Below are 27,268 nucleotides of genomic sequence, written 5' to 3' on the forward strand. Positions count from 1 at the left end.
CTACGTTGATTTGATCCCTTTGAAAGGGTACGTAGGCAATCTAGAGATTCAATTTAGATGCAACCATCCCAAACACAATTCCATATCAAATCCCTGGTTTATTCAGCTAAATTCACTTAAACACTCCTCAATACAATTCAAAACAAATTCCCCTCACAATGAGTCATTTATTCATTGCTATTCTTTGAACTATGAGTGGCTTAATTCCCGCAGGGGATACGTAGGCACCCTGAGGTTCGACTTAGGGGCAGCCGCAAAACCAAAGACACACGTTCTGTTTCTTTATGATGGAGTCAAAGGGTGTTTCCTTGAAGCATGGGATTGTAATTAAGAGACACTACGTCTCAAATGGGTTGAACCTAAAATAATAGAACCCTATTAATTAGTTAGTGGTGGTGAAATTATGTTGGGAGGATCACATTTTTCCTTCAACACTACTAAAAGCCTAACCTCATGGCTTGACCTAGGTTGACTCTAGGTTGCCAACGTACAATTTTCAAGGGATCAAGCCACATATAGTTCTTAAACAATAACCCAACATCTTGTATCCAACAAAAGATAAACTTTGATTTTATCTCAAGTATAATAGAAAATGAAATTAGAAGCAAACCTTTTTAAAACCAAAACCAATCCTCTAATCAATCGATAGGCTGACAAATATTTAAAACATTCTTGAGCACAAGAAAACAATAATATTCTTAAAAAGCAGTGTCATACATACATAACACCCAACCTCTCATTTGGAAACCATGCACTCAACAACCCACATAGGATTAGACAGGTGGCTGGGGAAATCTTGGTCAGACACATGTATATTAAACATAGGTACATGCAAACATCCGAAGGCAACTGGAAGAGGGAAATATGCCAACACTGTAGACAATCAGACAAGTGATGGCAAAATCCCAGCCGAACACTGTATACTAAACAGAGGTACATGCAAATAATTCATGGCAGATACCTATAAAGTATTCTTGTTGCAGTGTACACGCAATTCTCCTAGTCGACGCTCAGATACTAAACATAGGTACATACAAACATCTAAAGGCAATGGGAATGAGGAAAATGGCCACGGGTTGATGGCTAGGAAATCCTAGCTGACACTTATATACTAAATACTGTACATGCAAACATCTAAAGTTAATCGGGAAGGGGAAATCGAACAACTACCGTAGACAAATCAGGCAGTGGATGGGGAAATCTGGCCTGACACAGTATACTAAACATGGGTACGCAAACATCCAAGTCAACCAGGATGGAGGAAATCGCCAACCACCGTAGACAAATCAGGCAGGAGGTTTGGGTAATCCTGGTCGGACACATGTATAATAAACACATGTACACGCAAACATATGATGACAACCCAGGAATGGGCAATTACAAAGCAAAGTGGCTGCCACTAGGGTGTTCATGCGTCGTCAACGACTGAGGCTTTTGAAGTTTTCCGTCAGAAAAAGTCCAAATAACCGACAACCTAATATACCAATCGCACAAGCACTTCAAGGGAAACAACTTTTACTCTTGTACCTTGGCCGAATTGGCTTGAATATAGCCAACCATGTAAGGGTTTTGGCCAAAGCTTCTCAGGCTCACAAAGGTGATGACGGCCACTAACAGCGTCAACTAACTTAGGGGAAATGTCGAGGGAGGAGATGTGTATCGGCTTCGTTGTTTGTCCCCACTAAATCGTATCGGGAATTTTCCTCAAGTGTTGTGCGCCTTTTTTTCGCGAGAGAGGAGAGAGAATCAAGGAGAGAGGAAAGAGAAGAAAAAGTGAGTAGAGAGAAAGTTGCCATGAGTTTTTTTTAAAAAAATCTTACGTTTCCAAAATTACGGTTGTGCTATTGCACTTCCGTTAACTGTAACTCTCGTTAAAAGTCTGATTTACGCGCAGGACGTGGCTACGAACTCATGAGAACAATTTCCATGAAATGGGGTGAAGAAAATTTTCAAAACTAGTCCCGAACAAAAAGTGGCCCCTAAACCACTTTAAAACCCTAAGGGCAAAACCATCAATTCCTTTTAAAACTCCAAAAATGAAGTTAAAATCCGTGACGGGATGTTACAATAAACAGCATGATAATTCAAGTTACTGTTTCTCCTCATTATGCCACATCTACTTATTCTCTTCTGATTCGCCATCCATACTTCCAGTTTTACAAGGAAACAACTTCAATCTAGCTCATTTCTAACGGAGATCAAACTAACCATATAAAATTGTGCTAATTTATATTATCAAAATAAAATCTGATTGAAATAATAAATTCCGCATTAGAACATATACTGTTCGATACATTATGGCGTTGCCAAACATGACATTCCTTGACAAAGGAATTGCAAAATGAAGGATGGAACATTTTTCTTTATGGTACAACATGAAGGAATAATACAAACAATTAATCCAAGTGAGTGAAAAATAGTTAAGCCAGGCTTGAAGTGACCTGATGAGCCTTGTTCCTTCAACATTGCGAGAAAAAAGCAACGTAAACAACTTTAAGAACGTGTTGGTTGAGATGTATTGGCAGCCTAATTTATATACATATTATCTCTTCAACAGCTTTAGTACATCTCCGACCAAATGCAATGACCCGGTTACAAGAACCTGCAGATCCACAATAAGCATTTTAGATGTATGAATGTGTACAAAGATCCAGAATTTTCCCCCAAAAACATAATTTAACAGGAAAAAATTGAAATCAGATAATATAGGGCACAATTTTCAGGGGTTTCAATTGCTAAATGCTGGATATCATGATATTAGTTTAAAGTAAACTTGTAAAATGCACAAAGGAAATTTGTATGGCAATCATGTAGTTATTACCAGCCAAAAAGACAATAAACGACATTTAAACCACACATCAAGATAAATGTAAGAGTACTGAAATAATATGAATCACTATTTTTAAATTCCAAATTAATTGTATGGTCTAATGATATGTCTATATGAAGTTAAATAGTTGAGCTTTCCAAAATCAATGAAAGAACAAGTTTGTAGCCAGTAATTTTACCTGGATTCTAACAGAAGGGTTTCTTTTTACACAATCCCTGAGCCAATCAATAGCCAATGGTAGTGAAGGGATTACTGCACTACAAGCAAAATGATTTTCTACAGGACTGCAATGAGAAGCATCCTCATAAAGAAACTCGTAAGGCAAAATTTTTGCAGCATCTATTTTTGGTTCCGTGTCAATAACAGTATCGACTTCTGTATCTGAGCACAAAAACATTGTGTTGGACAGATTGTTGTTCAAGAAATAATCAAAACATCATTCTCAACTGCATGCATAAATTGAACGCATACAAAATACTGATAGACAATTTGGTCAGAGGATGGTTCGGGTCACCTCTCAGGTACCCAACATCAGGACCCCATAGCACCATTTTAAGGCCACAGCCGCTATTTTGACAAAAAACTATCAGATCAGATGAAGGATTGCTAATGATCACAGCTTAAAAGAGCTGATTTTCAGACAGCATTAAACTAAACCTAACCCCCACTAATTAGTTACGCAGATTTCTTTGCTCGCTGTTTTTTTTCCCCCAGGCAACTGTAAGTGTTTGGTTGATCTTTCTACTTTTTTTTTCTTTGTTTTTCAGGATAAACATTTCATTCAAAAGGAAACCCTAGTTGATATCATGGGAGAGAAGAGGATGCAGCCAAAGAGGAGTACCTTCAACCCAAGAAACGAAATCCTTACAACTTAAAGCAAACTGAGCCAGAGCGTGAGCAACATGGTTGCAGCTGCAAAGCTCCCCGGCAACACAAAGCTTTCTGAAATTGGTGAAGCAGATATTTAACCTCCTCAACCAAGACACCATCAGGTCCAGTAAACTCATTACAGAGATGTAATACTAGCAATTTCAACCTTAGCATCCATTTCCAACACCACCTCTCAAAGACCAAGATCAGGTGCAAATCACAAACATTCCACCACGGCCATAATCTCAGTTTCATGGGCCTCATAAGAGCCATGAAATGTTTTGATTGACCCTTCTACTTTCTTCCTTTTTTTAAATTAATGGTCAGGAAAATTTGTCTGTGCTTGCATGTGTCTGACATAAATACATACGTGCATGTAATGTATACACAATATACCTTATCATTATTATCAGGGGTGTAAATAAGCAAACACCGCAAAATAACCAATTAAAATGCAATTGAAGCTTTCAAGGAAACCAAAGTATATACCCTTCCCATGGATCATCTTCTCCCAAAGTCTCTGGAGGTTGAACTGCCAAGACAGATCCCTGCTAAAGTTATCGGCAGGAATGACTGAGGCAGCAGAAGTAACTTTGTTATAAGTTGACATACTTGGGACAAAAAGGGCCTTTGAGAAATGAGTACCTGAGAAATATTACAACAAATCCTGAGGCATCAGTTTCAACTCTCATAACCATAGAAATAAATAAATATATTCAGTCCCCTACTATTGAGGCATCCCTTAATAATTTTATTTGAGGGACACCCTTTAGGGTACCCTATGAATTTTTTTCCAACGATCCAAACCATCTATTTTTAAAATCTACATTCATAGATCATCCTTGCAAAAAATTAGACAAATCGGAAAACGTTTCAACATCCAATTGTATCCTACAAAATCAATGAACACGGTGCCTCAAGAAAGTACTAAAATTTCAATAACACAATTGAGTGGTCAAACAATATCGGATTCAAGTGATTTTTTGTAGAGATGATCTTTGAATGATTATCTAAAACATAGACAATTTGGATTAGTGAAATACAATGTGAAGTGGGCCCCACAAAGGTGTCCCTCAAATAAGCTAATTCAATGGCTGTGTGTGTGTGTATCCTTGGAAAAAAATAGCAGCGGAAAAAAAAAAGACAAACAAACTACATTTACAGGATGTTATGCTCAAAGTTTCAACAGACCACCTAACTAATCTTGACGCCATGCAATTAGTAGTAGAGAATACTGGCAATATATTCTCAAATTTATACTAACAATGAGTTTTTACTGTATTGTATTGAGCTTATACATTAGTACAGTTTTATAGAATAACCGACAATTGCCTCTTTCTTTTCTGCTGACAAAGATAGCTGGCAACCGCTGCCCCATCCCCAACTCCCCGCCCACAAGTTCACACAACCTTCCCTTTTTAGAGGAAGAGATCAAATTTGACACCAATATCTCAAAGCTTCTTGAAGAAAACAAGTAGTTTTTAAGAACTAAGAAGAACAACGAGGTGGAATTGACTAATTAACTGTATGTGAATCAGCAATACCTGAAGAAGCACACGTGCTTACAAGCTTTGGAAGCAATACTTGAGGGTCTCTAACCTCCATGCAATTGAATAAAAGAATCTACAAGGTATAAAGATTACATACAAGGACCAATTATTATATCAGACATAAACGAACTGTAGATGAGAATCATTCAGTTGATATGATAAGCAATTAACTGAGACATTCAGGTCACTAAGAGCTGTCCATAGATATCTCAAGACATCTATCACTTAAAGTAAATAGCAATCTGTATTGGTTTTACCTGCTTTGATATTTTGTAACACTTATCCCTTTTTTCTGTTCCATATTGGAGGTGACCATTCCCCCAAACCTGCACCATGTTTTCAACCGTAAAACAAGATGATGCTTTCCGGTTTCCCTTTACTGCACTAGAAAACCATCTTCCACAAACCTCCATGCTCTCAGGACTGTGAGCTCCATCCAAGTAGAAGATTAGATCTCCACAAGAACTTTCAGACACTTTTGATGAATTGCAAAACTTCAGAGAAGTATCATAAACAATCTGAGCTCTCCCAGAAAGATGTGCTGTTGAAAGACCTCTACGAAATGCTGCTGGTAAATCGCTATCCAGGTTATCTTGTTTTCCAAAAAGTTTTTCCCAATTCCCCGTTCTTTGAAGCCAACATTTAGAAAGGGAAACAGCAAGACCAGCATTGATGAATTGGTGGTCACCAGATAAGCTAAGTTTTAAACCATCCATCTTCTCACAGTCAAGTGGTGCCACTACTTCCAACGGAACCTGCAATTGGTAAATACAGATCAAAAGACGATGCACATGCAGCTAACAATCCATAAATTCTTGTCTGGGAACTTGTATGTAATGAACCTACAGTTATTAACCTATAAAAATATCTAGCAGAATAATGATATTTTGGTTAGGCCTAGCTGAACACTGAAGGATGACCAACAAATTGACGCCTACTACACGCTAGTTTAACGTACAGGCTTCCATCAGCACCACGTAACATGTCATCTTTGAATAAAATAAAACAAACATTACCAAATTTGTATGCTCAGGTTTTTACCATGTCAAGACCTTTTTTCATCTCAATTTTAGGATAACAAGAACATTTATATCCATCAAGAACTGCATTTGTGCAATTATCATTTATTTACTTCAATGTATTAAAACACTTGACGAGATCATATGAAAGCTTTAGTGTCTAATGTCAACTATCAGACTTGATCACATGAAAATTAGAGTGATGAAAAAATGCAGATACCGCATTTGTTTCTGATCTTTATCCAAAAATATGTGCAAAAAACCAAGAAGGAATATATATATATATATATATATATGAAACTCATAACTTCATTCTATAATTGTGGTGCTTGCCCATAAAACCAGGCCAAAAAGCTTTTGGAGGTAAATCATCAATGATCAGAAGAAAATGATGGATCACAATGACAGAAAAAAAAATTTCTTTTAGAGCCCACGGAAAAGGTAAGAAGTAATTTGACCCAAAAACTATTGGCAGGGAACAAAAGTATACATATGTGCACATGCATGTGTGTGACATGTACCATGCATACATTCAAATTATGACCTCTACACAATGGAATTAGGAGAGATGACATACCGCTAGTCCATGAGCCACCTCCTGGATTACATCCATTGCTTCAGAAAGTTGAGCTACCACGAATGCAGGAATATGAGGCTTCAGTAGCAGGGAAGACATCAACCCAATTCAGAAAATATGAAAACTGCCAATTGAATAATCAAAACAGAAATATGCAATAAATAACTCATAATCAAAGTAAGCATATCCATGCTAGCTTGAATTGCTTGTGTGGAGATTTATACCTTGAATATTCCGGCCTTATGAGAAGCTATCTGCCCAAGGGTATTTCCTGCATAATATTATAGTTAACTAAGTTAGCATCCAAATATCCCCATCAGTCACAATAATGCTAAAACGGAGGAAAATGCATAAGAATAATACCTGATTACTGATAACTAGTCTCAGAAACAGGATAGAATTCATATAATTGTAAAATTATAAATGTTCCCTATATATTGAAGATGATTGTTTCACCACCATGAAGATGATTGTTTCACCACCAAAATAAAAAAGTATGAAGGTAATTGTGATCTCAGTAAACAAAATATGGAAAAACAAGTTGAGGAGTCAAAAAGACTCACCCAATGCCTCCACGTGGTCCATCCCCAGAGATGTAATGCCACAAACAATAGGTTCTTTTATCTGCACGATTTATCACTGACATCAATAAGTATTTCCACAAACAATAGTATATACAGTTCTTTCAGCAAAAACATTAAGAGAATGCTCAAGTTTCACTTTATTATAATCTAATCGTAGGCTTCTATAAGAAAAATAAAACAGTTTTGAAATTTGAATAGACTACAAGAATTTTACTTAGTTCCATACAGCATACCACATTTGTTGAATCTCTTTTTCCCCCAAGACCAACTTCGATAATAGCAACGTCAACCTATCAAAAGTACTGTTCTCAATCAAAATACATCAGGAAAAAGAAAAAATCCAAGGAAAACAAAACTTAGATACCAAAAATAGGGTTTCCAAGATTCAAACACCAGCAACAGACTTTAATACTGTGTTAGTGCGACAGTGCATATCAAGCTAACTATAGAACACACTAATCCAGTTAATTGGCACAGAACAAGGAAAGTCCTAATATAGACATACGGGAACACTGCTTGAAGACCTCAATAAGGGAGGGAATGCAGGGATGGTAAGGAGATTAGGGAACTAGCTAATAAGCAGGCTTCAGAACATTTCCTGATGTCATATTTGGGAGAGTGATGACTACACTGACAGTAGAACAGAAAATTCCAAACGAAAGCAGGGATAAAATGACCCAATCATCAGACTCTAGCAGTTTTCATTAGTGAGAATCATTAAAAATACATACAATACATGAGTAACCAAAAAAACAAAAGGAACTCCTTGCTGCAGCTTTCTGCGCAATTCCAAAATGGGAAGCTTTATATGCAATTAAGGTTCTATGACTAACCTGTTCACAAACAAATATTTTGAGAGCTAATAAAGTGAGGAACTGAAATAGTGGAGGCATTGGCAGGTCCTCCGTAACCTTTTCCTGCAAATTCAAGCTTCAATAATCAAAAAGCTGCGTTTTACAACTTGGGCTCTTAACGTGGATAAAGCATCAGTACCATAAGTTGTTATTTGGTAAGTTATCAAGCAAGCAGTAATAAAAATTACTAAAGACCATCTTATGCATATGCAACCTAATCATAATTTAAAAATCAAGCTCACACGTAGTCTTGAAGATTCTAAAGTCCTCCCAATTTGGAATATGACTGCCATGAATCATATAAATTTTAAGCTTTTATGAATTTGTTCTGATGCTCATGAAACTGAAATGTCCAAATACATATACATAGGGATTTTTCTCCACGAATTTGAAGCAAAAATAATGCATACCAAAGCTCTCAGTCTAGTCCAAGCCCAAACATCTTGAGTTTTGATGAATATGACCAGTACTATATGAACTGATGCCACATCTAACAGCAGGTCCAGGAGCACTACTGAAATGCCATGCATGGTGCAGATGAACCACGCTTGAGGTACGAGACTCGAATAGAAACTCTTTTACAATATGGAACAATGATAATTTTGTGATTATCATTAATTGCATACAATATGGAACAACTATACATCTGTTCATGAAGGTGCTCATGAACCATGCTGGGGTATGAGATTTCAATAAGAACTTTTACAATTTGGAACAACTATATCTTAAAAGTATTCCAAAGATGGGATTCTAAAATTTATATGGGAGTAATACCTCCAGTTGATTCCAGCAATTCCAAAAATACAGTAGAAAATTATCTTCAGTTATGTCCAACCTACACAAGCAATTTAAAGTCAAGCTCAGACCCGAAAGTTATATTGACAGTCAAATGTAAGATTAATTTTGTACACATAAGTTACCAATTACAGGCAATGGGAGGGGAGAGAGAGAGAGAGAGAGAGATGACCAACGTATCCAAACAAAAGATAAGCGAGAGAGAGAGAGAGAGAGAGACATGACCAACGTATCCAAACAAAAGATAAGCAATATAGTTCATTTTTATGTTAAAATACTAACCCATTGATCCGAAATCTTTCTCTGACATCAATCAGGTGAGGAGAAGTGAACAGTCCCGTTCGAAAACCACACTCCCGCAAAATAGCTTCACAGAATGCGCATGTTGAACCCTTATATGTGAAAGCCCAAAAGAAAAACAGAAAGAGTGAGAGAGAGAGAGAGAGAGAGATTGCAGAAATGTGTTCTCTGACTATTATGTGTCATGCAATAACCCTTAGACAAATGTAAGATTAATAAGAATGCTAAACTTCTAATATCTTCCCATTTTTATCATCTCAGAAGTATATAATTATATTGCATCTAAAATATACACATATGCATATCTAATCAGACACTTTAATAAAAGATTATGTTTTCAATCATTGGATCAGTTAATATCTCATTTAACAAGTTAAAAATATGTTCTTATTTAAGGGCCTTATCAGCTATGACCTTATCAACACTACTAGGGTTGGATATCATAATAATATTTCAAAAGATGTTGTTAATCGTTTGAAAGCTTTAGTCTGATTTATAGAGGATATGTAGTTTATAGTGTAAAGGGAAATCACCTTGCCCTTTGTTCCAGCTACATGAATAATTTTGAGTCCTCCTATCTTTTCCTCCAAGCCTAGTATCTGTAAAGAAACCAAGCATTCTGCATTTCAATCTACAAACACTAAATCAAAATTTAAAAAACAATATATGTTACTACAAAGATACAAATCAAACTAGATAGTCACCACAACATTCTCAATCAAGTAAGTTTAATTTCAACAATAATTACTCAGAACATGCTGGTCTCATTGTACTGTGTTAGTACATTACCTTGAGATAAATCGACATCCTTTCCAATTTCCCATATTTACCACCTACAGATGATCTGTCTCCACGTTTTTTACGTGTAATTAAGGAGGAAAGTGCTTCCATGGCCGATTCATATGAAGATGTAACAGGTAAGTCATCTGAGTACTCTTTCACAAACACATTGCTTTGCATTTGTTCCATAACTTGAGATGATATCTTTGTAGATCTATAACCTAAAAATTAAGCCAGCAAAAAAGTTAAAGAACTCAAGGTTAATCTCTTCCACCCTGCACAAAGATGACTTCTAGAACAACTAGGTAGATAATTTTTTAAAGAATGACAAAACAACCGAGTACAAGTCCTAGATTTCACCCATAGATTGGCATAATCTCACATGATCTTATTTCCTTAAGGAGTCCCCAAATTAAAGTGCTTCAAAGCAACTTGTCAAAAACATCAATAAGAGATTCATGTAACATGAGAAACTCTGAACATCCATTTGCAGGGAAATGAACTTACCACGTCTATTAAGATCACTTGTGCCTCTAAAAGCCGGCACATTATTTGATCTCCATGTTTTATTAGTAAACAAGCGAACACTTCGGTCATGGAAGTGTGAAACTTCAAATCTCTCACACTTCAGGAGAGTGTTTGTATAGACATTCATCAGGAGAGCATCAACCTGCAAACACAATAACTTCTAAGTTTACTAAAAGAAATTTTAAAATTAAAAAAAACATGATATGCTCTGACAACAAAATTGAGATCATGGAACACTTTAGGCTGTCTGTAATGGCAGGGTGAGGAAAAGTATTTTCCCATATCTGACACAAGCCATGGTGACACACAATTGTCACTACACCCAATTCAGCTGGATATATTTCTCGTTTTTTTCGTTTTCCTCATTTTCATCAGAGTAAAAAAAAACAACGATATACTTTATTTAAAAAATAAAAATTGGTTGACACATGCATATGAGAGAAAGCTAGTCAAATAATCTTATCCTTTTGTGCTGATTCTGAAAAATTGTTAACAATTTAATTGATCACCCATAAGAAAAGATCTCTCCAAAGTCTTTCATCATAATCTTTCTTTACGAATGTTTCAGGGTTAGATGGGCACAAGAAGATTACAAGGAAAATTTATGCTACGGAACAGAAGAAGATAACAGATTCTCCTTGTTCTTATCCTGTTCTACCATATGAACATGAACATGACTGTTCTGTATGTGTTTGCATTTAGAGAGAGAGAGAGAGAGAGAGAGAGAGACTGACAGAGGAACTAAGCGGAGGCATGTTGGTTGAGTTGGAGATTCGGTGCCGCTCTTCTCATGGAGTGATGTGTCCGCGTCCGCGCGTTTGTGAGTTTGTGAGTTCAATCTATTATCAATTTATATAGGGAGAATTTCAGTTTCACTCCATGAGTTTTGGTTTAATCACAATCGAATCCAACAGGTTTGATTTATTATAATTCATACCCCATAATTCTAACTCCGAGCTAGCCGAGCGGTAGGAGGACAGAACTAAATGTCCGTTTGATATTGGCGTTAACGTCACCCCCCACCATCCCTGCTAGAAAATTGTACGGGCAAAACTTTACCAAATACCGCAGCTTTCCTCCTCCTCGCTTCTCAAATATTTTTTTTCGTCTTTGGTTTTGTCTCTGAAGCCATGGCAATGGCTGTTTTTCCATTCACACTGGGTATTGTTCTTCTATTAATTATTATAATTTCTTAAACACGAAAAAATCATTAAAAGTTGGGCTTCTTAGATCTTGGTTCAAAATGATTAGTTGTTATTGAATTTAGTCCACGCGTTTTTGTTTTCAATGTAGGTCCTTTGACATTTATTACATTTTTTGTTGTGTCGATTTTATTCCTTGGGTCCCGTTTGGTTCATGGGAAATGAGGCAGAATGGAAATTCAATTGCTTTCCGTGTTTGGTAAGTCAGGCATGGGAAATGGTTCGCACATAGAAAAGTAGGAGAAAGTGAAGCCTCTCCTCTTAACTTGGGTTTTGTTTTCCTCATGGAAAGTTTGGAAAATGAGTCAATATTCAATGCACAATTTTTATGATTATTTTGTCCCTATGAACAAATTTAGAATTACAACGTATCATTAAATACATTCTTTTTTTATTTGATTTAATATGGGTATAATTGAAAATTACACAAACTTTGTTTTCCATTCTTACTCAAAACAAACATGGGAAAAGAAACAAAGTGAAATCTCCCGGTTACTTTTCCGACATTACCAAATGTGGGAAATGAATTTTTATTCTCATTCCTTGGGAAATGACATGGGAAGTGATTTTTCCTCAAATCTATTCCGTGAACTAAACAGAGCCTTGAGGTAAATAAGGTAAGCACATTGAAAATCTAAATTTAATGCATTATTTCCTTGTACTTGAATTCCATAATTTAAATTTTGAATTCTTTCTTAATATATGGATAAAATATAATTTAATCAATAAAAAATTAAATTATACAAATCTATCAGACAAGCACTCATATTAAATTATGTACCTAACATACACATAAATAATGTATTATTATTAGCAACGAAAAAAACTTAGTGATAAATCATGTTACTTATAAATTATGAACATAAATTAGAAGATTACCTATAAATTAGAAGACTATATATAAGTCAAATATAAAAATAGACAAAATAAAATTGTATGTTACCTATAAAAAAAATGTACATAAAATACTATTACACAACGTCGAAAATTTGAAAAAACATATGTATACCTATGCATTAGGCAATAGGCAATATGACATAAATGACTATTACTCCATTTAAGTCATAAAGGGTAACATTGGAATAAAAAATAATTTTAAAAATAAAAAATAAAAAGATTATATCAAAAATATTTAAAAAGAAATGTAATCCTATGTGACACAAAAGTCAAAAGACTTGGATCAAAATCATCAAGTCCAAAAGTTAAACCCAACTTCTCAAGGAATTTGAATCTATATCAACTTTTCTATTAACAAAATGAGATATTTAGTCATATACTCATTCTTAGCACTAAAACTATAAATAAACTACACCATTTAATTTCTATAAACAAACCTTAAAAAACTTATAAAAAAAAATGAAAGCTGGCCCTATTAAATTTAATTTTGATTATTAAATTACTTTGATGCCTTAACGAGTGTTTTGGGCTTTTTATGAAGTTTTGGGGTTGGTTTATTTTAAGAAATCAATAACAGTTTTGTAATTTAAAAGAAATTAAAAACTTTTGGGAGTTTCACTAAAACACCCAAAATGGGGACTGAAATTATAAAAAAACCCAACACCCAAAACACTTTATAAACACACCCAAAACCCATCATTACATACACTCAAAACCCATTTATAAACATACCCAAAAAAAAAATTATTGATTTTGGGTGTGTTTCTATGTTTAAATAGTGTTTGAGTTTTTTTATAAATACATGTCTAGGATTGGGTTTATTTATAAATTTGTAAAAACTTTTTTGTTATGTTGTAAATAGGTTTTGGGCGTGTTTTTAAAGTCTATTTCATATAAATTTGTATTTATTTATTTATTTATAATTTGAGCTCCTATATTGAGTATAATAGTTAATCTCCCTTAAAAAAATAATTTGTAGGTTGTTTATTATTCAATAAATCCCACTTAAAATCGATCACCTATTGTTTGAACCTAAAACACCCATATAAAGAAAACCATGTTTAATCTGAAACTCCCAAGCAATAAGAAAACACCATAGACTGACATTGTCTGAAGCAAAGATCCTCAAAGCAATCCCCTTTATTCAAAACAAAAATTCATGATTTTCGTTTACTAGCACCCAAGTAATTGGGGCAAAGGGTAATTTCAATTAAATTTAAAGCAAGGAAAAAACAAAGGAGAAATTAAGAGGAATATGAAGATCCGGAAGCATCAACAACAACACTAATCATCAAGTCAGTGAACAATCCGCTAAGTTTCCTCATCTAAGATTGTATAATTTCTCGTAAGGTAGATAGTGTTTTTCAATCATCAATAGGCTTTTTTCAATCTCAGAAATGTGTGTGCTTTTTTTTTTTTTTATTTTAATTTTAAAAAAAAATTATAAATATTTTAATAAACAAACAAAAATATAAAACTAATTTAGCTAATCCAAAAGTAAAATAGTCAATTTATCATATCCTAATTACTAAAAGTTTGTTTTTCGTTAGACTTAATTTTTAGGCTTAAATGCTACAGTGCCCCCTGGAACATTGGTCAATTCTCACTTTACCCCATCAAAGTTAAAGTGACCCACTTTGCCCCCTTGACCAATGTTTCGTGTTTCACTTAACCACTTTCCATCTACGCCATTCAAAATTTCCGTTAAACCAATGACGTGGCAGGGGTAGCTTGGTCCATTCAACTAAGCTGGGAATTTTTCCACCAATCTGAGGGTGTGACGTGTACATGTGGAGCCACCTCTAACATCTGATATAGCTCCAATGTTCTAATTGATCTCAGCTGGCTACGGAACCAAAAAAACCCCAAATTGGCTTCCTATAAAACCCTAGAAATCAGAGGTTTGGTTCCACGAAAACTGAAGATGAAGACTGAAATAGTTGACAGAGGGGAAGAGTTGGATGTGGCGGCACCACGTTACTTTTGTGGAAAGATAGCTCGCTTACAAACTTCATGGACTGAGGCAAACCCACTTCGAAGATTCCATGTTTGTCCAAACTCATCAGGGGTAAGTTATGTTGTTGAAAGTGTGTGAATCCAGTTAAATTTATTTATTAATTGGTATTAATGTTTGTTGCAGAGGAGGAAAAAATGATGTGGGTTTTTTGTTTGGGTGGATGTTGAATTTCCACCTAGAGAGAAGGCTCTGGTGAGTTGGCTACTTAGAAGATTGAAGGAACTTGAAAAGGACGTTGGGCATCGTCAAGCAAGAGAAAGAAAGTTAATGGGTTGGCTTATTCTTTCATGGGGTTTAGTAATGGTTTTGTTTTGGCAATGTCTGTAACAACTTGACACAAAATGTGGCCATTGCAATGGAGGAATTAGGCAGATTGTACAAGTCTTATTTTGCAATTGTATGTAAAATATCATGTCTTGGTAGCTATGTAATGATTGAGGAACATGGTTTCCATTTGCAACTGGATGTAATAATGTATTGGTACTTATGTAATGAATGTGGTTGTTGAACACAATGTGGGAGTCACTTATTGGATTTTGACCTCATATGTAATGGTATGAAAAGCATTACCAAATGAACAGTACCACAAACACTTGCAACAGTTTATAACACTGATCAAATCCTCACAGTTTATAACCATTTTATAACATTACTAATAAAGTTCTTAATAGTTGGACTTGCAAAATAATAGTTCAATCAAAAGCCCTATTTCAAAGGTTTGTCCTTAACACTTGTCCTTAACAGTTGTACATGTAAAACAAAAGTGGAATGAAAAGGTCTTCATAAGAGGCATTTTAACAAAACACAAAACACTTTCACATTATCAGAATCTCCAAGGCTGATAACCATCCACCAAATCCTTCCGATTGGTAAATTTCATCCTCTTGGCAGGAGATTTGAACCTCTTTTTGCTTGGACCACTGGCAAAAGGGTGTGATAAGCTTGCACTTGGTTGAGATCCTTGCACAGATTGAGTAGTTTGGGCAGTTTGAGAAACTGGACAAGCTTGCATGATTCAGTTCCTTGCACAGATTGAGAGCCTTGCATAGTTTGAGAACCATCCTTCTTTTTGGGGAATTTAATCCTCTTTGCAGGAGACTTAAACCTCTTTTTTTTTTGGAGTGTTTGAAGTTTGGCCATTTGAGATGCTTGGGCATCAAGGTGGGGCAATTTGAGATGGGCGCTTGAAATGTCAATGAGGCTTTGAGATGCTGGGGCGCTTGGGAAGCTTGGCCTGTTTCGAACCATGTGGAGTTTGAGAACACTGGCCAGTTTCCAACCTTCTTCTCACCTGCAAATTGAAAAGGATTCCAATTTACATCAACTACATCTCATACCTCATCCTCTTAATATCAATAAAAATAAGGGAGACTTACAGGTTGCTTGGCTGTTGATTGTCTTGTAACCCTTTTGGTTGATGTCGTATCTTGGGCAGATTTCTGAACCTTTCGTTTGCATGGGACCTAACATAAGTAAAGAATCACTTGAAAATAAATAAATAATAAACATCCAAAACAAAAATGCATTGCCCATGTGTTTTTGGAAGAGACAAACCTGACTGCTGCTACCTTCTTTTGCCTTAGGGCAACTCCTCCTATTATGGCCTCCTTGTCTACAAAGGAACACTTGGTTTCCAAGTTATACCTTTGCAATTTGGTGGCTGTAGGATTAGATTTGCTTGGTTGTTCACCTGCCGACCTCATCTTCTTCTTCCTTGGTCTCCCAGGTTGTTTGTGATAAAGTGGTGGCATCAAAGGAGGCTTATCACACTTAGGCCACAAGTCTTCACTTGTCATTGGATGAACCATTGGACCATAAGCTCTCATAAAGGTCTCCTTCTTGTAACAAGCATCAACATAAGCAATATGATCCCCATTTAATTGGCCAATTGCAGCATAAGCATGCTTGCATGGGATCCCAGTAATATCCCATCTCCTACATGAACAACAATGCCCTGCCAAATCAACCACAACCTGACTTCCATCATGGTTTTTGAACTCATATAAACTCTCCCCAGCAAGCTTTGGAATGCACCAAGCTGATTCTTTCTTTGTTTTCTCCAAAATCCCAAAAATCCTTGGACCAATGGCATTTTTCCATTTCTCACAAGATGCTCTTCTAGTTACCATCCACAACATAATATAGTATCTAATTCTCTCTAGCATGGTTAAAATAGGTTTGTCTCGTACTTCTACAAGGGCACCGTTAAAAGCCTCGCACATATTATTCAAAAGGATGTCACACTTGGAATGAGTTTTAAAGTGAGCTCTACATCATTGTGATGGATCTAAGGCCGCCACCCGATCAAATGCAGCTTGGCTCAGCTGTCTCATATTTTTCATCTCAAAGCATCCCACCATGGGATGGTTGTGCTCCTTGCGATTTTCTCCATTTGAATTTCAACACCAATTCTCTGTGACAAACAAGCAAAAAATTTGCTTCTAAGTGTCTGAGGCAGTGTATGTGCTCATCGTTTGGAAAATGATCATGTACTGCATCAATCAAGCCTTTTTGCTTGTCTGTGATAAAGACATATCCGCAGTTGTTTTCGATTCTAAGGTCCTCTGCAAACAGTTGACAAAACCATGACCATGTTTCATAATTCTCCACCTCAGCCACTGCATACGCAATAGGATACATGACATTGTTAGGATCCACACCAACAGCAGATAACAATTGTCCAAGGTGATGACCCTTTATATGACAAGCATCAAATCCTATAACTGGCCTACATCCCTGCAAAAACCCTTGTTTAACTGCAGCCAAGCAAATGTAAATCCTCTGAAACCTTGGTCTTTCACCTTCCAACTCACATTTCATAATGACTGTACTACCCACATTTGTCCTTCTTAGTTCAGCAGCATAATCTCATAATAATTCATACTATTTTTCATAAGTCCCCTCAGATATGGATGTTGCCTTCTGCCTTACCCTATATATTTGGGATTTATAAGCTATCACAAACAAATCTTCTCGTACCTGCTGCTTAAAAGTTCTCATATCCCAATTATGCTTTCTAGACAGTTGAGTAGCATATCTCTGAGCTAACCATGTTGAGTTAGCATGAAAGTTGTGATCAACTGTCCCACAATCATGCTCATCAACCAATTTCTTCACTTGAACCCAGTCACTACCATTAACTGCTGAAGCAAAACAAACCCGTTTACAATTTCCTGCACACACTGCCCTCACCCCATCACAATCATTGCATTTGAATTTAATCATCCTCCTGTTCACAATTGAATAGTTCCTAATTACTTTCCTAAATAGGTCAGTGGTTGCAAACCTTAAACCCAGCTTAAACACAGGGTTGCGCATGTCTGTTTCAGGCCTAAATTCTTGAAATGTAGGCAATTTCTTCTTCCTTTTCTTCTGGTTCCCATCATCCTCATCATCTGAGCTACTATCCAAGCTCTCAACATCACTTTTAGCTACATCAGTTGACTCCCGATCTTCATCTACAGGGGCATTTGGGTCTTCAACTACTTCTGGCTGGTCTACATAATTTTCAAATGCTTTATCGTCCTTTCTCAACAACTCACATTCATTTTCACTCTGCTCATAAGCACTGTCAACATTATCAGCCCTACTACCCTCATTGTTCAGGGGCCCATCATCATCACTTGAAACCCAATTTTCAACTCTGCAAGCAGGCCCATGATGCTCAGTAAAAGGCCGGCCCTCTTTTTCATTGTTCAAGGCCCACGCCTTCAGTAGAAGCCCTATTTTCATCACTACCAGGCCCAATATTATCACTATCCTCATTCAATGCCACAACTACCTCTTCACAATTCTCATTCACTGCAACACCTTCCTCTTCAATGTGTTATATATAAATCAGCACCATTCTCTTATAAGAAAGTGGTACCTTATCACACAAACTTAACAGATCAGCATCCTTGTCTATATCCAGTAACTCCTCATTTACTACTCCTTTAAGAGATACTTTCCCCATGTGCCTAATCAGTTTCACTTGCTCCCACATCTCTAACATATTTATATACTCTACAGTACACCAATCCAAATATCCTACAGACCCACCAGTATAACACCACTTATTCTGTTTGTTTTTCACAATTCTGCCACCATGATGCACTTCAAAAGTTACCAATTCTTTGTCATCTACACAGAAACAAAAAGGGTTTGTTTTTAACAAAAGCTAAATAGTATTCTAAGACACTTATTAAAAGCAAGACAACAACCATGGTTCGATTAACATATTCAAACCTAACTAGAAGAAAACAAAAACGGGACCACATCAGGAAAGGTATACTGCTTTAGAACCCCTTTGCCTACAACACATAACACAAAAAGACCTAAACCCTATCAATTTCTACACAATGCGTATCACTATCATGTCAAGATTCTTTTCCACGTCAGAGGACAAGATTCCTTTTCAGAAAACAGGTCCCTTTTCAAAAGAATCACTTATCAGTACACAGGTTGCCCTGCTCCTGCTTCTCACCAAACGGCATTGTCGTCGAGTCGAGTCAGTCGCATCGCTTCTTCTTGCCTTCAAGTAGTTGTCGAAACCAACTGAGAGTGCTCTCCCTTTCTCAATCCTTATTCTCAAACCCTAGATCTATAATCCCCAAATCTCAATTTTCCCTCCCAATCTGATTTTCTGTTTTCATTTTTGAGTTCTAACACCGATTGTCGTGGCTGTTTTGTTAAATGGGTTCCTAAATTCCACATCAGCAGGCAATCAATCCGTTGGAGCTATATAAGATGTTAGAGGTGGGCTCCACATGTACACGTCACACCCTCAAATTGGTGGGAAAAATCACAGCTCAGTTGAATAGACCAAACTACCCTTGCCACGTCATTGGTTTAACGGAATTTGGAATGGTGTAGACGGAAAGTTGTTAAGTGAAACACGAAACAGTGGTCAAGGGGGCAAAGTGGGTCACTTTAACTTTGAGGGGGTAAAGTGAGAATTGACAAATGTTCCAGGAGGCACTGTAGCACTTAAGCCTAATTTTTATTACTAATTTTTTACTTGTCTCCTAACAAAAGTCAACAGGTTATTAACTACAATGGTCCTTGAACTTTATACCGAATTTTATTTTAGTCCTCTACTTCTATTTTTAATTTTTAGTGTCGTCCAATTGTGTCACACATAGCAATTTGGTTATTTCTTCAAATTTTTGTCAACATATCAGTCAATTTGACGGGTAGAAGCGTCAATTCATGGACAAACCTTTTGCATTCCCTTCATAACATGTTACAACTCCTCCCAATTGAAGCGCTAATTTATCAATATTGTTGGCAAGTTATGGAGAGAATACAATAGCAGAGGTGAGTAGGTTGTCTTATGGCTGATTTATGTATGAATTTACGATTTTATCCCCTCAAATTGACGACCATATTGATGGAATATGATAGAATGACCAAATTGCCAAACGCACAATTGAAGGACGCTTGAAATTGAAAATAAAATTTGATGACCAAAATGAAACTCAGGTACAAATCATGGATCATTATAATTAAAAACCCTTTGGAGTCCATACCAGTATAATTAAGTACAATTCATACCAAGTAAATAAATTAAGTACAATAATCATTTACATAAAATAGTAACCCTCAAGCGCTAACTAGTTAGTAAGCTAGTATGACGCTAAACTAATTTTAGCTCACATCACAATCTATCCCATAATCGGAAATGTTCACTTCTTGGGTCATTATTGAGAGATCATCCTTGCAAAAGTTCACTCAAATCAAAAATCGTTTAATTATGTAACTATGACCAAATAAATAGACACACACCATATTTTCAGTAAACAAGCAAATGTTTAGGATAATAATCATGAGACTAAATGATCTTTGATTTGAATAAAAGTTTGTCAGGATGCCATTTGAATGAGGTCCTAAAAATTATATAGTTCGCATTATGAAATTATAGCGTATTAACTTACTAACTGGTCAGCACTTTAACGCTTTTGTACAAATAATTTGGCCCACCATTTTACCAAAAAATACAGATAATTAAGTAGTATTGAGTGTAAATAAGGGGTATGAGCTTCCTTTGCCACCCATTGGGTTTTCAAAGGAACATATAAAGATAAGTCCTATGATTTACTAGTATATTTTTGTATCATTTGATCAGCTGTTGGGCTTGCACTGTTGCACTAATGCCTACTAACGGGGTACCCCTGCCTCATGGTAGCTGGACTCAAAGGAGGACGCTAGTTAATTTGTGATGTTAAAAGGCTCTCAGAACTTCGATTCACCCAAAAATAAAGCATCCTGAGAACATGAATTGACAACATAAATGAGAAACTTTCATAACATTGTTCTAATCAACTTGGTCATGGAGACTAATACAATGACAAAACAAGATGTAATTTTTTTATAGGTATAAGCAAGATGTGAATGAAGTTGAAATTTTTATACAAATTTATAAATAAACCCAATCCTAGACATGTATTTATAAAAAAACTCAAGCACTATTTAAACATTGAAACACACCCAAAATCAACTCCAAAGTCAACTTTTTGGGTGTGTTTATAAATGAGTTTTGAGTGTGTGTAATGATGAGTTTTGAGTGTGTTTATAAAGTGTTTTGGGTGTTGGATTTTTTTATAATTTCAACCTCCATTTTGGGTGTTTTAGTGAAACTCCCAAATTTTTAACCCAAAAAAGTAGCAGTTTGATCATTGCACAAAAAGAAGTCAGAGAACTCCAAACCATGTAACTTTATTGTCTTGAATTAATATGAGCAACAATAAGAGGTTCAAGATTTCCATTCAAAACAGACATTAGGTCAGGCAGTTGGATGCCGGTTTTTACATCCTTCACTAGTTTCTGTGGATGATACATGTACGTTCGAGTCTCTTTCTGCCACAGATTGACAATGTCATCTTTCTTGATATCACTAACCTCAGTAACTCCTTGTTCGAGTGCAAGGATGAGAAGCTTGCCTTTCAACCGGTTAATGGCCTTGATCTTATTTGCAAAGTGGCTCCTCTCACCTGCATATAATGATAATATTTACAAAGGATTTGCACAAGAAAAAAAAAATATATCATGGATTTTAAAGTACAAAATGCAAATAATGTTGTTGTCACTGGTCATCTAGAAATATGATTAGATCATAAAGAGCTCATTTTAAGCTATAAAGTATGTAAGGGCTTCTAGTAAACCACGAAGCACCTGATGATTGCGCAGTTACACCTGTGGGTATGTGCTGGATGGAAACTGAAGGTCCAGTTTGGCCCTGTTCTTCTTCAAGCATTGATGGCAATGTGACGACTAAATCCTCCTCATCAATTTGTAGGTCATGAGCTTTTCCAAGAAACAAAGGAAAAACATCCACACTTGCTGAGCTAGCCTGCAAGATACTCAGATTTCCAAACTGTAAAATTACTGGTCCAGATTCTTACGAGATATATAACTAATGTAATGAACATTGCTAATCACTAGTTGTGGTTGAGCTAGGTATCTTTTACCCAATTAACTTTCCACCTAACTTTTAGGTAACATACTAATTCAACATAGTATCAAAGCCACCAGATATTGATTGCCTTAGTAGGGACCACTCTGGTCATTCAAAGAAGGGGCCACCAGTACTCATGTCTGACCACTCAAAAGAGGGGTTCGATGTGAGGAGTGTTGAGCACTAGTCCTATATTGATTGGGCTAAGTGCCTAATACAACTAAGTTGTGCCTCTTCACCTAACAGCTAAAAGTTAAAACTTTTGGAAAAGATAGTATACCAACAGAATTATCAATTTTAGGATTAAGTTATATGTTACATGTCATAAGACAAGTGAATAGAGATATGTATAATGGTTTAGATAGTCATGTCACATTGAATTCTAAATTAAAAGTGATGCTGGTGTTGGTGTTTCTTTTGAATTGTTCAAACAGGCTAGTAGATAGAAAAGTACTCAAATGACAGGGACAGAAAAGGATGAAGGCCCTCAAGCTGAATTCTAGATTTGGACATCAAGGATTCAAGGTTAGCCTCAACTGATGATGTCTGCCAAATTATTCGTAAGCTTCTACAAACTTTATCTTAAAGTCAATCAAAGCATATTCTTTCAACAACTGAGAGAATGTTCCTTCCCTTAATTTGGTCTGTACTACTAGTCTACTACTAACTAACAACATATCGTCCAGAGGTCCGCAGCACTGAATCTGTAAGGTTGAGAAAAAGTGGTTTATTGTGTCATAAAGTCTCTAGTTTGCAGTTCCCAGTCGACCTAATATAATGCAACAATGAACTGACCAAGGTAAACCAAACGCATGAGCATTAGATATACGGTTAGCATTGACTATTGATTGACTATATTGCAGGATTTATTTTGTTTATTAAATTCTAACTTTGTGCCTCCTGGGAGGAATATACTAAAACTGCACTTACTTGAGTACCATAGTGGTAAAAAACTTAATGATTGCAATACTGAGATCAGGGTTTAAGGTCAGAACAGAAAGAAAGTTTTACCAAATGCAAAGCAGATCCATTTTGCGAACTTATAATGTTGTGAACACCTGTCTCTCCTGAAAGATAGCCATAAGCAAACTCAAATTCAAACTCAATAGTTGCTGACTTGATGCCACCATTTGTGGAAGGACGCTTCTCAATGACCCTCCCTTTATAACCTAGCTTTTTGGCCCATTTAGTATACATGCTTAGTAGTTGTTTTACCCATACCTGAATTACAGAAATTCCAAAATCAAGTCACAGATAAATAGAAATGTGTATATATAAGAGGATGGGGGGAAGGGGGTGAGGAGAGAGAGAGAGAGAGAGAGAGAGAGAGAGATAGTATAGATTGCATGTAAGTCTGTCAATCTCAGAGGAATCTTGTTTCTAAGATTGGGCGATTTGACAGACTTAGAAAAGAAACGAGTCTTCTCTAAATAAAAATTAAATTTGACCAATAGTTCCATTTTCAGCAATTCATCAGTCCATACACACTTCAAAATCTCACTTTTATGTTTCTTACATGTAGACGTGAGCAAGGCTTCGTTTAATCAATTTGTGTTGCTAAAGCTTTCTGTTTTCAGGTGCAACCTTGTTCAGATTAGGAACTTCAGTCCCCCATTACTCGAGCAAAATGTGACAAACATTGAATTGCCCGCATTCAGTACAATTACATTCGGAAACACTTACTCAGTTGATTTGGAAAAGGAACATCCCATATTCCCTGTTTCACTGTTTTCAAGAAATTGATAACTTATTAAAGTTTTAAGGAGAGTACAGGGTAGAAAAACACTGTGTTTAGATATAGCACCGTAGAGCATTCAAACTCGTAGGTAAGCAATTGTCAAAACTCTTTTTCTTTTTTCTTTTTTTCTGTCTTTTTCTCATTATAACAGATCCTTAAGGTTTATGGTGTATCAAGCTCCTGTTTCGATTCTGCCTACTACATTCTAGTAACATGAAAAATTTAAGTTAAAACACACTAACAGTTTCAACCATATGCAAGCCCATAGTACCAAGAGCAAAGGTAGATTATCAAACCTCAGGGTAGCCTTCACCTCCAGCTTTGATAACTAGACATGCTCCCTCCATGTCATATGGTCCCTTGAGAAGCTTGGACATCTCATACTGATCCAAAAGCTTGCTTACATCTAGAGATGCAACATATGCTTGCCTAAAAAGCCCATAATGTATAGCATCTATCTCCGCTAACTGCGTTATCAGCTTTGCTTCTTCAGCCTGCAGAGCGATAAGTAGATGTAGTCATAAATGCCAGATCCTCATATTCATCTGAGGAAGGTAGAAATATTATCTAAGATACTGCAGGTATCACATGAAGTGCAATGTAGCCTTGTGTCTGCATACATCTCAATAATGAATAATGGAAAACCAGTTGATAACTTAAATACTCCATGTATTTTAAGGTGTCACCTTATATGTCAAGTCTTTAAGAGCATCAACCACTTTGGCACTGTCAGCTAACTTGGCAAGAATCTCACTGGACTTAGCTGTGTCATCCCAAAGGTTATAGTCACGTATCTGTTGTTCCTGCTTATTTCTTCTTGCTTCTTCAAGTTCCAATGCCAATGGGGCCAACATCTCAGCTCGGAGAACTGTATCTTCAATCTTCTTTTTCAAAGAAAATAATCCTAAACAAGATTCAGACTGTCATTTTGGATCCAATGTAATAATCAAACAATGTAGCAGTGATTCATACTCTGGAGCATAAATAATTATTAATTCCTGATCAGTTCTCTGGTTTGCCAAAACAGAATTAATTCAGCTTTTGTTTGTGAAATGGAAACATACATAAGATTCATCCTTCTTCCCATCAGTCACAGCTGAAGGGTTTTGTATGTCCTACAACTACAAGCAAAAGGCGAATGGATTTAATATGGTATTCCATATACAGATTTTAAAACTGAACACCTAGTGCATAAATTTCAGACACTATCGGATTCATATACCAAAGCTTCAGCTTTTTTTTGCGGCATAAGTTAAGTGCTGAAACTTCTGCAGCTAGAATTAGATAAATATGTAATCAGTCGCACAATTTATTTCTTTTTCCCCTTTTGGATTGGAAAATAAACTCACACTCAATGAGATTGTACTGCAACCTCATCATCCATCCAACATTTATGTGGAGATATGACATAGAGCCAGGACATTGGGCATTACTGACCCTTATTCACCCTCTAAACAACAACCATCTCTTATCACAAAGTTTATGCATCAAACATGTGATGCAACCAAAGCCCTTCTTTACCCACAAAAAAAAAAAAAAACATTAAGTAGCTGAGAAATTAAAGGAGAATGATAAAGGAATAAACAAAACCTTTGTGAATCCCCTTTCTTAACATTCTGTTTCCTTTTCCCCCAAGGACAGGTCCTAACATCTTGCTTTGGTTCAGGGTCAAGCCCTTGTTGTGGGTGTACGAGATAAGTGTTGGACTACTAGAGCTAGAAGCCCCACTGGTCCTAGCATAAGTTTTTGATAAATACTTATTAAACCTTCCATTTGATTCAGTTCAGCTCTAATTGATCTTCTATAGAATATTTCATGCCCTTATCATAGCTCATTTGATGAAGTAGAGTTTTTCATGCCCTTTGTTTCTGCGCATTGACACATTTACCTTCCAAGCATAGTCCAAGCTTCTTAAACACAAGAGTTCAAAGAATTACAAAAGGTACACAGATTCAAAACCTTATAGTACTTCACTTAAGACCAAGACATAAACTTCAAAATGCTCAAACAGACTGTAGTTCAGCCTGAACTTGCCCCCTATCACATTTAAGCCATACACATACCCATTTCCAGAATTTAAATATTGCAATAGATTCCAATAAATACAAAGTTATTTCAGCACAAAATTGTTTAAGTTTCAATTGGGTAGGCCCAATACATAACATGGCACCAGTAACTTTACCAAAAGTGACATAATTGTAACAGATACATATAGACATACAAAGTATATATATGAGAGAGAGAGAGAGAGAGAGCAGACCCAGTTGTTTGTAGACCCTGTTCTTGTCATCCATGCAAGAAGTGTGTAGTGACTGATGACTCTTTCTTTCGGAAGCTTTCCAATTTGAGCTGAACAAGGCAGCGGCAGCAGTAGTGGTAGTGGCGGTGCTACCATTTCTGACAAATGCGAATTCTGCGGCCATGCTTGTCATAATTAGAAATAAAAGAGGAAACAAGAGCAATTAAACAAACTCTGTTTTTAGAAAGTAGAGAAATGAATGTTCGGGATGAAAGAGCAGCTGAGACTGGTGGGCACTGGACATCCACGTATGGAACTCAGCTCAGCTCTCATTTCTCTCTGTCTCTGTCTCTCTCTCTGGTCTTATCCTCTGGACCGTTACTCATGTTTAGATCTCCCTACAGAGCGAGTGTATGTTACTAAATGCTAGGGATCCTAGCTGATGTCAGTTGTCATGTCCACATTTCTTCTATATTTTATTTTTTCTTGGTCTTACTTGAGACTTTATTTATTTCATGTCCACATTTCTTCTATATATTATTTTTTCTTGCTACAACCAAAATGAACTAATTCAATATTCAACACCAAAATAAGTGATGCTTAAGTTACAAATTCAAAGATTCAACATATTTAATATCCATCAACATTTTCAATATTCAATATCTATTAACATATTCAATATTCAAATCCTAATCAACATATTCAATATCCAAATCAACCAAATCAATATTTATCCATCAACATATTCATCAAATCCAAATGGTTAAAACTCATGCATTATGGCTTACAAACCAAAAGAGTTAAACTTATGCCTTATGGCTTACAAAAATACAAACACAATCCAAACATAAATATGAGAAATTAATGAAAAAAATTATATTTCAATAAGTTAGTGTCTGTAGAATTGCTTATGTACAATGATGTATGTATTTCGTTTAAGATGCCCACCCCTATCGACAACGTGAGAAATTTGGCCATTCGACTCCATATAAAAACTTAAACTTCGAAAGTAAGGATTTCGTTTTGTAACTCAAATAGTTAAGAGTATTTATC

The 27,268-nt window shown here is 36.0% G+C and overlaps 3 protein-coding genes across 7 annotated transcripts; all 3 read right to left on the bottom strand.

Annotated features, from left to right (window-relative positions):
• Positions 1-2,248: 2,248 nt before the first annotated feature.
• Positions 2,249-11,765, bottom strand: DFC (DHFS-FPGS homolog C). 4 transcript variants are annotated; one of them, XR_016122701.1, is made up of 18 exons: positions 11,625-11,765; positions 11,422-11,526; positions 10,667-10,829; positions 10,169-10,380; positions 9,913-9,978; positions 9,362-9,471; positions 9,059-9,119; positions 8,264-8,347; positions 7,664-7,720; positions 7,410-7,470; positions 7,071-7,117; positions 6,847-6,924; positions 5,508-6,005; positions 5,245-5,323; positions 4,190-4,345; positions 3,672-3,772; positions 3,009-3,211; positions 2,249-2,602 (listed from the first exon to the last, which is right to left on the bottom strand). XR_016122701.1 is itself a non-coding variant. In XM_089042875.1 (17 exons), the coding sequence occupies exons 2-17, from the start codon at positions 11,440-11,442 to the stop codon at positions 2,543-2,545; spliced, it is 1,884 nt and encodes a 627-aa protein (XP_088899001.1). In that variant the 5' UTR covers positions 11,443-11,526; positions 11,625-11,765; the 3' UTR covers positions 2,249-2,542. The 4 variants fall into 4 exon arrangements, 3 of the variants coding, with proteins under 3 accessions (XP_088899001.1, XP_088899000.1, XP_088899002.1); XM_089042875.1 differs by lacking the exon at positions 3,672-3,772 and having other exon boundaries at positions 4,190-4,273; XM_089042874.1 differs by lacking the exon at positions 3,672-3,772.
• Positions 11,766-15,995: 4,230 nt separating this feature from the next.
• LOC148914824 (uncharacterized) lies at positions 15,996-16,968 on the bottom strand. Its single transcript, XM_089043313.1, has 3 exons — positions 16,372-16,968; positions 16,180-16,266; positions 15,996-16,094 (listed from the first exon to the last, which is right to left on the bottom strand). The coding sequence occupies exons 1-3, from the start codon at positions 16,966-16,968 to the stop codon at positions 15,996-15,998; spliced, it is 783 nt and encodes a 260-aa protein (XP_088899439.1).
• Positions 16,969-21,476: 4,508 nt separating this feature from the next.
• Positions 21,477-26,651, bottom strand: PRFB3 (peptide chain release factor). Of its 2 annotated transcripts, none has more exons than XM_008242526.2 (6): positions 26,237-26,651; positions 24,663-24,880; positions 24,273-24,470; positions 23,250-23,459; positions 21,956-22,133; positions 21,477-21,774 (listed from the first exon to the last, which is right to left on the bottom strand). In XM_008242526.2, exons 1-6 carry the CDS (start codon positions 26,406-26,408, stop codon positions 21,500-21,502), a joined length of 1,251 nt encoding a protein of 416 aa, XP_008240748.2. In that variant the 5' UTR covers positions 26,409-26,651; the 3' UTR covers positions 21,477-21,499. The 2 variants fall into 2 exon arrangements, with proteins under 2 accessions (XP_008240748.2, XP_088899581.1); XM_089043455.1 differs by lacking the exon at positions 26,237-26,651 and adding an exon at positions 25,567-25,883.
• Between the last annotated feature and the right edge of the window lie 617 nt (positions 26,652-27,268).

This window comes from Prunus mume, linkage group LG8 (assembly GCF_029339155.1).
Source record: "Prunus mume cultivar Tortuosa linkage group LG8, ASM2933915v1, whole genome shotgun sequence".
NCBI lineage: Eukaryota > Viridiplantae > Streptophyta > Magnoliopsida > Rosales > Rosaceae > Prunus > Prunus mume.

Bases quoted from the DNA above. Each gene is read 5' to 3' on its own strand.
- DFC (XM_089042874.1), bottom strand. From the start codon at position 11,442: ATGCCTCCGCTTAGTTCCTCT. The intron at 10,830-11,421 runs GTCAGTCTCTCT...TTGTGTTTGCAG, and splicing joins TGCCTCCGCTTAGTTCCTCT to GTTGATGCTCTCCTGATGAA. The intron at 9,120-9,361 runs GTTAGTATTTTA...TTGCTTGTGTAG, and splicing joins GAAAGATTTCGGATCAATGG to GTTGGACATAACTGAAGATA.
- LOC148914824 (XM_089043313.1), bottom strand. From the start codon at position 16,968: ATGCTAGAGAGAATTAGATACTATATTATGTTGTGGATGGTAACTAGA. The intron at 16,267-16,371 runs GTAGCAGCAGTC...TACTTATGTTAG, and splicing joins TTGCCCTAAGGCAAAAGAAG to GTCCCATGCAAACGAAAGGT. The intron at 16,095-16,179 runs GTAAGTCTCCCT...TTCAATTTGCAG, and splicing joins AATCAACAGCCAAGCAACCT to GTGAGAAGAAGGTTGGAAAC.
- PRFB3 (XM_008242526.2), bottom strand. From the start codon at position 26,408: ATGACAAGCATGGCCGCAGAATTCGCATTTGTCAGAAATGGTAGCACC. The intron at 24,881-26,236 runs GTCTGCTCTCTC...AATCTTGTTTAG, and splicing joins CAGGGTCTACAAACAACTGG to GATTATTTTCTTTGAAAAAG. The intron at 21,775-21,955 runs GTGCTTCGTGGT...CATTATATGCAG, and splicing joins TGTAACTGCGCAATCATCAG to GTGAGAGGAGCCACTTTGCA.